Raw genomic sequence first — 12,467 nt, 5'->3', positions numbered from 1 at the left:
TCAGCAAGGACCCTGGCCCTACTAAACCAGACATTCGCCATCAGTAACTCCTCAGGTGTGTATAAGAGACTTCACCTTTGACCTTTGATAAACAACAGCCCACGAACAGGATGAGGCACTATGCTTTTCACCATGGTTGTACTCTGAAGTACAGTACCATCAAACGTTTGGACATAGTTACCCATTCATCCAAACTTTTGACTGGTACTGTATACCTGTGCATTATTTTCAGACAGTAGAGGTTTGACTATAGAGATAAAGTTGCTGTTGTTTCCCAGCCATAGATGTGCACTACATTTCCCTGGACAAACCAGAAACTCCTCCTGAGAATATCACCAATATAATCTGACCAATGACTGTGAAGGTTATAAGTACCACCAGTGCACAGGTACTTTAACCAGTCAGCACTACCCAAGTAAGTGCTGTCTATGCAAAAAGTTCTTCTAGTTTTTCTTTTTAAAAGATATGCATAAAGATATTACTATCTTTAAAATCATTAGACTGCCTTAACTATTTACTCTTAATACCTAAAAACTATCCAGACTAAACAGGAACCACTAGGTTCCTAAGAATAACTTCACAAAACTGGAGTACTCATAACAGCAGTATACTTCAATACCCATAAATACAGAGGAGTAAGTACCCATGATTTTCTAAGGTTACCTTAAATACACAGGACTTCATGAAGGTTTCTATATGCCTCAGATTGGCCTAAATAGAAGTACCCAGTATTAATTTAACTATACCTTTGAGTAGACCATCTTTACTGCAGATAGGAGTCAACCCTTGAAATATGAGGTGTGATCAAACTGGTCTGCGGTCCCCTTTGAGGCTGTCTCCTTGTGACAGCTCTGTGGCTATGTTTGGTTGGTTCCCTGAAAGTCAATTCTGACTCTGATTGCATTCACAGGAGATGACCTCAAAGGAAAGACTTTTAAACCATGTGCTTTCTGCTATTCATGGCCAAACTTATGAGACTTTTTCAGCACACTGTGCACTAGCAAGGACAAAAACTTAAGTGCCAAGAACTACCCAGTTCTTGACACATATGGAGGAGTTATGCTCCTGGTAAGCCAGTCGGTGGTACAGGAGTAACTACAGTTCTTCATCATAATGTAGCAGTACAGGAGTAACTGCAGTTCTTTATCATGAAGTACCTCAGGACCTGTTTTTTTTAATACTCCAGCATGAATCTTGAAAGGAGTTTCCTGTGAAGTAGTTGTGGGACGTTTAATGTGTATTTAACAAAGGTGAGTGTGTCTCAACAAGTCCTCTGCACTGTCTTTGCCTGGTTGCATCTCTCTCTCACCTGTCGCTTTCTCTGTACAGGTGTGTACTGTGACCTGTCTGTGGATGGTATAGGAACCTGTTGGCCTCGTAGTGCAGCAGGAGAGCTGGTCTCCAGACCTTGTCCTGAGCAGTTCAACGGGATCCACTACAACACCACCAGTATGTACCAGAGTACCACATCTGCTCACGTGTTCCTTTTTAATTTAAAGACTGTGAACTAGAACCAATGATTGTAGAAAACATCGACAACCTAACAGCTTCCTGAAGTGAAGCCAAAATGTCTGTATTCCCCCCCTGGTGTCTGGCTGCAGGATAGGTCATAAACCCTTTTCCTTTCATGTTAGTGGATGGGTTAGGAGTCAACATAAAACAAAAAAAGCTTTCTCATAGGTTTGATTTAAATTACTAGATGCTGTAAAATTGGAGTGCAACGTCATGATGTTAGCTTTGATTGGCAGCTGCAGTCATAGAGAAACTTGCATATCTCAGATCGGGAACTGCAGCTAGGTGTAGGGAGAAAGAGGAGGTCCAGCTTTACTTTCCATGACCATGACTGAACAACATCAAGTTTTTCGCAGTAAACAGTAATGTAATTCTGCAGTAATGCAGGAATACAAATACAAACAAACCAGGAACAAATAATGAGACCTCACAAAGAGTCCTAGACATCTTCAGTTTTTCTGTATCATCCTCAGCAATATGTTAAAAGTACAACATTTAATTTCCAGATTATTCTGATATTTACAGCAACTCTGGGCCTCTGTGGAGTGTTGATGCCATTGATGCAAAATGAGGAGACCAAAAACTAGCTAATTCGTCAAACACAAACACAACTAGCTAACAACAAGCCTCTAACACAGTATGCTAACTGCTAATCTAGGTAACACAGAAGTTACAGAGTGCTGTTAGATGTTACGTTGGGATGTGTCTTTTAAAATATTCACCTTAATTTAATGAGTCAGTAAAATTATCCTGATCTGTGTTCAGGATAATTCCAGCAGGTGACTCCACCCAAAGTCACTACTGTCCAGACTGTGGCTCCAAAAATGTGAGATGGCAGCCCCTTTAAATGGGAAATGTTGTCTTTGTTGTGAAGTGGGAGGAAGTGGAGCTGTAAAATCCATGTTTTAAACTGTTGTTGACTTGAATCAGGTTCTTAACTCCAAACACACCTTAAAACTCAGATCCACCTCGTAAATGTCACGTTCAGTGACATTTACACACTTCACAGCCAGAGCTTGAGATAAAACATTAAAAAAATTCTGTTTTAACAATATGTGAATATCTTTCATTTTAATGTCCAACCATGAAAAGTGATAAAAGATCATTTTATTTTCCCAAATTCCTAAATATCAGAGACTTTTGGACTTTGTTTATAATCTTTGTAAGTCTTGTATGTTTGTAACGTTTTGCATGTATTTTTAAGAACTGTAATTTCAGCTTCTTTCATTTATTTTATTTTGTAACCATCACTGTTAAAAACATACTGTTGTTTTTTAAAGACACGCTGTTGTTTATTAACACTGTGTTGTTTAATAAAACGCTGTTCTTTTTAACAACTTGCTGTTTAACAACACGTTTTTAATAACACACTGTTGTTGTTTAATAACACATTGTTGTTTAATAACACACTGTGGTTGTTTAATAACGCTGTTGTTGTTTAACAACATGTTTTTAATAACACGCTGTTGTTTTTAAATAACATGCTGTTCTTTTTTAACAACATGCTGTTGTTTAACAACACACTGTTCTTTAAGACTTATTCTTTTTTAATAACACACTGTTGTTGGTTAACAACATACTGTTGTTTTGAATTACATTATGTTGTTTAATAACATGCTGTTTAATAACAAGTTGTTTTAGCCACTAAGGGTGTTTCATTAACCTGAATGTTCTCTTCTCCAGGGGGTGTGGTAGTCACAGTATATACTCTGTATGTCTCTATCTTCAGTGCGTCTCTATCTGCAACCAATTAGAAGCTGCCAATTAAGTGTCACCCAATCACATCTCTACACTCTGTTCTCACTGACGTACACAGCCTCCACCTCAAGAGGAGGAGCTGACTCCTTATTCTGTGCTAACTGTCTTTATTGCATCTACTCTGTGTGTGTGTGTGTGGGTGGTATAAATATCTTGTTTAATTAGAGGTTTAGTTGTTGATCTGACTTAATAGTGTGAGTCATCTCTGTGTGTGTGTGTGTGTGTGTGTGTGTGTGTGTGTGTGTGTGTGTGTTTGACCAGCTGGAGCTCATGTTTCACTGCATCTTCATCGTCATCATTTCTTCAAAAACAGAAGAACTCTCGCCTTCTCTCCTACGATGTAGTCCAACCTCAGGCCTGTGATTGGGTAACAGGCTAATAAGCCATCACTTAGTCATTGCTCATTAACTGTATTGATTTCATCAGGTAATCAGCCTGATGTAAACCAAGGATAAAGGGGTGGGGGGTGGAGGGGCATTGAGAATCTGATGGCAGCTCAGTTGTTGCCATGGTTACACTTTAGTCAAGTTGATTTGTGTTTCCTTCAGACTGATCAGTTCTCTGTGATGCTGATTGATTCTGATATTGATGTTTGAGGAGATCCAGTTCTGTTTCTGACCTTTTGAGAACCTGATCCATGAGCTGGTGTGTGGAGGTCACAGAGTGGATAACTACTGTCCCTAATTTAAAGGCCACTTCTGCTCTGCAGCTTGTCTCAGACAGACCGCGTCACTCCGAAAATCTATTTTTTTCAAACTGATGGACCACGGCCCAAATCAGTGTGAGCATCATGTTGATGTTTGAATCCACAGCAGCGAGAACAGAGGAAATCTCTGATCCACAGACAGGAAGGATGCTGCAGCATGATATGTTTTATTGACATAAGAGGATCAAAGCCAAAAGACTGAGTTTATGTTCATGAGTTTATGTTCATGTGCAAGCAGTTTGATGGCACAGGTTAACGACCTCATCAGATACTTTTTACTGTTTATTTTTATTTTAAAATGATGTGATGCTCAGACCTGTAAAATCTCAAGAACAAAGTAAAGTGATTATGTCTGCTTTTGCCTCAGGATGTTTTGGGTTTTATTAAACCCTCCATCAGTGAGAAGGCTGGGTCGTACTTTTAAATCTGGAATCATTATGCATCATTTGATTTGAATAAAGGGTTTGCTGGCTAATAAAAACTTTGTGTGGTCTGGTTGACACGGTTACATGGACCAGACTGTGTGTGAAAAGGCTTTCTCAGCAATGGCCCCCAAAAGATTACCTGATAGATTTGAGATTGACTTTAAACTTTTAATAATGGCTTTTATGGCTCTCACACACCTGAGTTCATCAGGTCAAAATTTGTCATTATTACTTTGTGAGCACAGGCAACATCAGCTTCTTACCTTTTTTTCACCTGCAGCTCTGTGCTGACTGGTCATCTCTTTATTAAGGACAGGTTTACGCCATGTGACTCGTGTGTTACTTGTACTGAAAGTAACTCAAGGGTTGATGTTTGTGTGTTCAGACCGGGTGTACAGAGAGTGTCAGGTGAATGGCAGCTGGGCTCCTCGAGGAAACTACAGCCAGTGCACCGAGATCATCATCCTGGTGAGATCCACCAATCACCTGATCAACATTTTTATTCATCTTTAATCTCTGGTTAATGTGACTGATAAGTGAATGAATGTCAGGTTGAAGAATTCTTTTTCTGTTTCATAGATTTATGAATGTTTTTCTATTTATGTGTAAACAACTCACATTAGCCTCAATAGCTAATCTAACCTTTCAGTAATGCACCAGAAACACAGCACAACCATGTCTATGATCTGATTTGCAGACAGGAACAACTGCCCACATTAAGGAATATTATTTTGGCCCCTCTGGACATCGTTCCCATTTTACAGGTTGACTGATTATAGAAGTTTATGAGGAAATGAGTTCATGGTCTCAGTAGCTGGTTTCAGAATGGATGGAATCAAACATGATAATTTTAGAGTCAAAGGGGAGGGTTTAGGGTCTCACTCATCACATTCACTTTAAAAACATAACAATGGAGAAAAAATTCAACTCAAAGCTTCAGTGACCAATGATTGACATCACAGCAGCACTGCCCATCTTCCTGTCATTATTTTTCAGTCTGTGGACTTAAACTAAAACAGTGACAGCTGAAAGAAGAAAAATAACTTCCACCTTAAAAACTGGACTTGATGTTCTGTTCCACCTTAAAGACAAACACATATCAGACTGAGGACACACATGTCCCAAAGCACAGGGGACAGGAAAAGACGTGTGTGTGTGTGTGTGTGTGTGCATATTCACACATATGTTGGGTGATAATGGCTTTCTCTGATACTCTCATCAATAATGGATCACAGAGCCAGAGGGCAAAGATGGGTTCTGACTGTACGATGACCTCAGACTACTTTGTACAACTTGTCTGTCCACAGAAGAGGGGCCTGAAAGCTGAAGGCTCTGCCTCCCATTCTACTCTTAAGTATCCTAGGAACCACAAGTAAGCCAGCAGTCTGAGAGTGAAGTGCTATGTTGGGGTGATACAGGACTATAAGGTCTTTGAGATACGATGAGGCCTGATAATTCAAGACCTTGTAGGTGAGGAGAAGGATTTTAAGTTCTATTCTAGATTTAACAGGGAGCCAATGAAGAGAAGCCAATATGGGAGAAATCTGCTCTCTCTTTCTAGTCCCTGTCAGTACTCTAGCTGCAGCATTTTGGATCAGCTGAAGGCTTTTCAGGGAGCTTTTGGGAGAGCCCAATAATAATGAATTGCAATAATCCAGCCTAGAAGTAATAAATGCATGAATTAGCTTTTCAGCATCACCCTTACTACATTTCCACTGCTGAGGTGCTGGTGCTCGTGCCAGTGCTGGTGTCGGTTTCAATGAACCCGCGAAGAACGGGTCTCCATTTCCACTGCACTTTGTGAACAGATCCTTTAAGTATGAGTGTGGGTGGGTCCTTGCCTGGACATGGAAGCCAAAAGGGACAAATGTAGGAGAGCACACTCCCGTTTCTTGTGCTGCGAACACATTTTACACTGCAAACCAAACTACAGCAGCAGCTGTGTGTGGCATGAGGTAAACACAGACAACGATTACGAGCAACACAACAAGGGCGCACTTTGCGTCCTTTTACCTGTGATATGAATGGATACAAAGCAGCAAGTTCAGCCTTAGAGCCCAACCTAATTCACAGCTGGGAAAATTGCATTGCATTTCTCATGTAATACACACCATGCAGTGAAATGGCGGTAGAAAAATTAATGTTGAGATGGCAGAGTTACGTCCTTCTTCCACTTGCAATGAGACCAGCTAGCTTGTGGGGCCCAAGTTGAACCTGTTTTTTGGCCGAGCACTGAGTGTGTTCACGGTGGAAAAAACCGCTGAATGGTTCAAATACTGGCACTGGCACCCGGTTGGTGGAACAAGGGCCGCACCGACATGATGTTTCTAATTTTAGAAATATTGCATAAATGAAATAAACCAGTCTTAAATATTATCTTAAATATGTGCATTGAAGGACATATCCTGGTCAAAAATGGCTCCAGAGTAAGTATCTGTTTCTAATGTTTGTGGGGTTGAGTACAATAACTTCAGTTTTATCTGAATTTAGAAGCAGGAAATTAGAGGTCATCCAGGCCTTAATGTCTTTAAGACAATTCTGCAGTTTAACTAATTGATGTGTGTTATCTGGCTTCATGGATAGCAGTGTTAATTTTGTTGCCGAAATACTTTTGTCATAGGTTTTGCCAATGACCCTTTTTTTCATGACGAAAACTAGACGATTACTAAATTAAAACCACCTAAAAGGATAAAAACGATGACGAAATTAATTGACACTTTTGAAAATGGTTTTGTCTTGACTAATCGTCATCGTTTTTATCCTTTTAGGTGGTTTTAATTTAGTAATCGTCTAGTTTTCGTCATGAAAAAAAGGGTCATTGGCAAAACCTATGACAAAAGTATTTCGGCAACGAAATTAACACTGATGGATAGATAAAGCTGAGTATCATCTGCATGACAATGAAAATTGATGCAATGCTTTCTAATAATACTACCTCAGGGAAGCATGTATAGTTTCAATAAAATTGGTCCTAGCACAGAACTCTGTGGAACTCCATAATTAACCTTAGTGTGTGAAGAAGACTCCCCATTTACATGAACAAATTGGAGTCTATTAGATAAATATGATTCAAACCACTGCAGTGCAGTACCTTAAAAACCTAAAAACATATTCTCCACTGCTGTGTAATCTATTAGAGTAAATGTAAATGTCACTAAGAAACGATCATCACTGTAGCTCTCCACTCTGTGTTAAGCCACTTGGAGCAGCAGCAGAGCTACGCTAACATGCTCTTTGTGGATTACAGCTCAGCTTTCACTCATCCCGGACATTCTCACCACCAAACTGCATACCCTGGGCTTCCTCCCTGTCAATGTTCCTGGATAAAGGACTTCTTAACCAACCGGAGAGATGAGGCAGCCTACAGAGAGGAGGTCCTGAAGCTGACAGCCTGGTGTTCAGAGAACAACCTGCACTGAACACCATGAAAATCAAAGAGATCATCATTGATTTCAGGAAACACAGGACTGACCCAGCCCCCCTCTACATCAACAGCGAGCGTGTGGAGAGGGTCCACACCTTCAGGTTTCTTGGTGTCCTCATCTCTGCTGATGTTTCTTGGTCAGATAACATCACAGCTGTTATCAATAAGGCTGTGACTTCACTTCCTGAGGGTCCTCAGGAAGAACAACTTGGACTCAAACCTGCAGCTGACCTTCTACCGCTCATCCATTGAGAGCCTGCTGACGTACTGTATCACAGTATGGTACGGCAGCTGCACTGAGGCAGACAGGGGGAGGCTTCAGAGGGTAGTCAAGACAGCATGATAGATAATAAAAATAAAACAGGTTTTTGAGTTTCCCAATGAGGGTGAGCAAGAGTAAGAGTCAGGCTTTCAAAAGAATTAAAACTTTGTCTCGGTCTTTGATTAGTTAATAAGCTGGAATTGAAGATTGCTGCTACACCTCCTCCTCGACCTGTACTTCAGAGGATCCTGACAGATACTGTGACTCGGGGGTGTTGATTCGTTTAAACTAACATATTCATCCTGCTGTAACCAGGTTTCTGTAAGGCAGAATAAATCAATATTTTGATCAATTATTAAATCATTTATTAAAATGGAATTGGAAGAGAAAGACCTAATGTTTAATAATCCACATTCAACTGTTTTACTCTTTGGTGTAGTTGATGAAGCTGTATTATTTTTTCTTCTTAAATGTTTATGCTTAAATAGTTTTTTGCTGCTATTTGGTGGTCTGGGAGCAGGCACCATCTCTATAGGGATGGGGTTTTGAGAGGATGGCAGTAGGAGAGAAGAGAGAGGCGTGTAAGACTGCAACTCTGCTTCCTGGTCTCAACCCTGGATAGTCATGTGTGAATGTGGGTATGTCACTGAGTGGGGAAACATGGTTAGAGACGTGAATGGGTTGGTGATGTACCAGGGGCTTCTGTTTAGGACTACGCTTCCTCCTCACAGCCACCCAGCCGGCCTGTTTCCCTGCTGCTCAGGATCTGCTGGGGGGAGCTAACGAAGGCTAAGCTACCATGATCCACACCAACTGCAGAGGCCTAGCTAGCTACCAGATTTCTCATCATGAAAAACCAAGTCTCCAATTCACTGAGAGTGGCCTGAAAAGCTACACAAAGGCTACATTTATTACAAGTATCGTTACTGCTAAAGGAGGCCGAGGAGTAACTAAACATCTGACACACAGAGCAGGAAAGTGCAGGAGGGACAGGAGAAGTAAAGTAAAATTTTATTTATATAGCACCTCTCAAGACAAATATAACAAAGTGCTTCACAACAGCAGAGCAAAACTGGAAGGAAAAAAAAACTAACCTAATGTGAGTTTTTAGCTGTTTTTTAAAAGACACCTCCAAATCCACAGCTCTCACGCACAGAGGGAGAGCCTTCCAGAGCCGGGGAGCCACTGTTGCTAAAGTTCTATCTACTTTATGTCTGTGTAGATTCTCAGTCATCCAGGTCATAGTAGTCTCTGGAGCTTGAAAAAGGCGACTGGACTTCTTTTTGTTTCTTGAAGACGTTTCACCTCTCACCCGAAAGGCTTCTTCAGTTCTCAACCAAATGGTGGAGAGACCCAGGTATTTAAACCCCTGTGGGCGTAGTCCCCTGGAGGTGGTTATGACCCTCTATTGATCATGTGCGTGAACACATGTGCCCAGGTGTGAAGGGGGCGTGGGTCATATTTAATCAGTGGTTTCAGTTGAAGCCAATTTAGGACTCCGCTCCATTGTTTCCTGTGGCCTATTGAGGTCACTGGAACAAAGGTGTGAATGGGGGTTGAGACATCTGGGAAGGGAGCTCAGGACAGCACTGTAAGCGGGGGAAAGTTGGTGACGTAATCCACCTCCTCTGTTCAATGATGGTTGTTCACAGTGGACATAGATGGCTTCTTTCACTCCTCTTTCAAACCATCTGTTTTCCCTGTCCAAAATGTGAACATTGGCATCCTCAAAAGAGTGCCCTTTTTCCTTCAGATGCAGATGTACTGCTGAATCTTGTCCTGTCGAGGTGGCTCTTCTATGTTGTGCCATTCGTTTGTGAAGAGGCTGTTTGGTTTCACCAATGTAGAGGTCCGAGCACTCTTCACTGCACTGAACAGCATACACTACATCGCTGATCTTGTGTTTGGCGGGTTTGTCCTTGGGATGAACCAGTTTTTGTCTTAGGGTGTGACTTGGTTTGAAGTATACTGAGATGTCATGCTTGGAGAAAATTCTTCTGAGTTTCTCTGACAAGCCTGCCACATATGGGATGACAATGTTGTTCCTCTTGTCCTTCCCATTCTCTGTAGTTTGTGTTTGGCCTTCATTCCTGTGCATCTTAGCTGATTTGATGAAGGCCCAGTTGGGGTAACCGCATGTTTTGAGGGCTTTCTTAATGTGTGTGTGTTCCTTATGCTTCCCTTCTGCCTTAGAGGGAACACTTTCCGCACGGTGTTGTAGGGTCCTGATCACCCCAAGTTTGTGTTCCAGAGGGTGGTGGGAGTCAAAGAGGAGATACTGGTCTGTGTGTGTGGGCTTCCGGTAAACTTCAATGTTGAGGCTTCCATCTTCCTCGATAAGCACCGCACAGTCCAGGAATGGTAACTTGTTATCTCTGGTGTCCTCCCTGGTAAAACGTATGTATTTATCCACTGAGTTAATGTGACGAGTGAAGGCTTCCACTTCTTGGGTTTTGATTTTGACCCAGGTGTCATCTACATATCTGTACCAGTGGCTAGGTGCCATCCCTTTGAAAGAACCAAGAGCTTTACTTTCCACTTCCTCCATGTAAAGGTTGGCTACAATGGGAGACACTGGGGAGCCCATGGCACATCCATGCTTCTGTCTGTAGAATCCATCATTGTATTTAAAATATGTTGTGGTAAGGCAGAGATCTAAAAGTGCACAAATCTGATCTGGGGTGAAGCTGGTTCTGTTCAGTAAGGAATCGTCTTCCTGTAGTCGTCTTCTGACGGTCTCCACTGCCTCAGTTGTGGGTATGCAAGTGAAAAGTGAAACCACATCAAAGGACACCATGGTTTCATCTGGATCCAGTACAAGATTCTGGACCTTGTTAGTAAAGTCTGTAGAGTTTTCAATGTGGTGGGGTGTGATGCCAACAAGCGGTGATAAGATGGTGGCGAGGTGTTTGGAAATGTTGTAGGTAACCGAGTTTATACTGCTGATAATGGGTCGAAGTGGGACTCCTTCTTTGTGGATCTTTGGGAGTCCATAAATGCATGGAGTGGCTTCTCCAGGGTACAGGCGGTAGTAAGTGGGGCGGTCAATGGCTTTTTCCTTTTCAAGTTGTTGCAGGCAGCAAACAACTTTTTTCTTGTAGTTGCTTGTGGGATCACGTCTCAAGACCTCATAAGTATTGTTGTCACTGAGGAGTGTAGTAATTTTGTTGTGGTAATCTGATGAATTCAGCACAACCGTGCACCTCCCCTTGTCGGCTGGCAGTATGGTGATGTTTTGATCCTTGCTTAGGGCTGTGATGGCCTTCTTCTCCTGAATGGTGAGGTTGGATGGAGGAAGTCTTGCACTGGAGAGAGTGGCTGAAACTTTCATCCTGATCTGTTCTGCTTCAGGAAAGACAACTACGTAAATTTCAAACTCTGCAAACCAAGGCATACCATTCATCTGTTAACAAACAGGATGACACGATAAGCAATGGAAACCAAGGAAAGTGGGTGAAGAACCTATCAGACAGGGTCCTCACCAAACCAGAAGAAAATGTGCTAGCCAAAGGACTCAACTTTGCCATAGCCCCACAACAGCTTCCTATAGTAGACCTCATCACAGCAACAGAAACCGCAATAAGAAATAACAAACTTTCTCATCCTGAAGCAGAACAGATCAGGATGAAAGTTTTAGGCACTCTCTCCAGTGCAAGACTTCCTCCATCCAACCTCACCATTCAGGAGAAGAAGGCCATCACAGCCCTAAGCAAGGATCAAAACATCACCATACTGCCAGCCGACAAGGGGAGGTGCACGGTTGTGCTGAATTCATCGGATTACCACAACAAAATTACTACACTCCTCAGTGACAACAATACTTATGAGGTCTTGAGACGTGATCCCACAAGCAACTACAAGAAAAAAGTTGTTTGCTGCCTGCAACAACTTGAAAAGGAAAAAGCCATTGACCGCCCCACTTACTACCGCCTGTACCCTGGAGAAGCCACTCCATGCATTTATGGACTCCCAAAGATCCACAAAGAAGGAGTCCCACTTCGACCCATTATCAGCAGTATAAACTCGGTTACCTACAACATTTCCAAACACCTCGCCACCATCTTATCACCGCTTGTTGGCATCACACCCCACCACATTGAAAACTCTACAGACTTTACTAACAAGGTCCAGAATCTTGTACTGGATCCAGATGAAACCATGGTGTCCTTTGATGTGGTTTCACTTTTCACTTGCATACCCACAACTGAGGCAGTGGAGACCGTCAGAAGACGACTACAGGAAGACGATTCCTTACTGAACAGAACCAGCTTCACCCCAGATCAGATTTGTGCACTTTTAGATCTCTGCCTTACCACAACATATTTTAAATACAATGATGGATTCTACAGACAGAAGCATGGATGTGCCATGGGCTCCCCA

General features: G+C 42.0%; 1 protein-coding gene across 1 annotated transcript in view; it reads left to right on the top strand.

The window, feature by feature from the left end:
* Positions 1 to 12,467, top strand: part of crhr1 (corticotropin releasing hormone receptor 1) — a 62,634-nt gene that overhangs the window by 25,713 nt on the left and 24,454 nt on the right. The window contains exons 3-5 of the mRNA XM_030735655.1: positions 5 to 55; positions 1,330 to 1,449; positions 4,787 to 4,869. Of these exons, the coding sequence (XP_030591515.1) occupies positions 5 to 55; positions 1,330 to 1,449; positions 4,787 to 4,869 (254 nt within the window). The remainder of the gene's footprint in view (positions 1 to 4; positions 56 to 1,329; positions 1,450 to 4,786; positions 4,870 to 12,467) is intronic.

Source organism: Archocentrus centrarchus, chromosome 8 (genome assembly GCF_007364275.1).
Source record: "Archocentrus centrarchus isolate MPI-CPG fArcCen1 chromosome 8, fArcCen1, whole genome shotgun sequence".
Lineage (NCBI taxonomy): Eukaryota > Metazoa > Chordata > Actinopteri > Cichliformes > Cichlidae > Archocentrus > Archocentrus centrarchus.
This window is presented reverse-complemented; position numbering and strand designations above follow the sequence as displayed.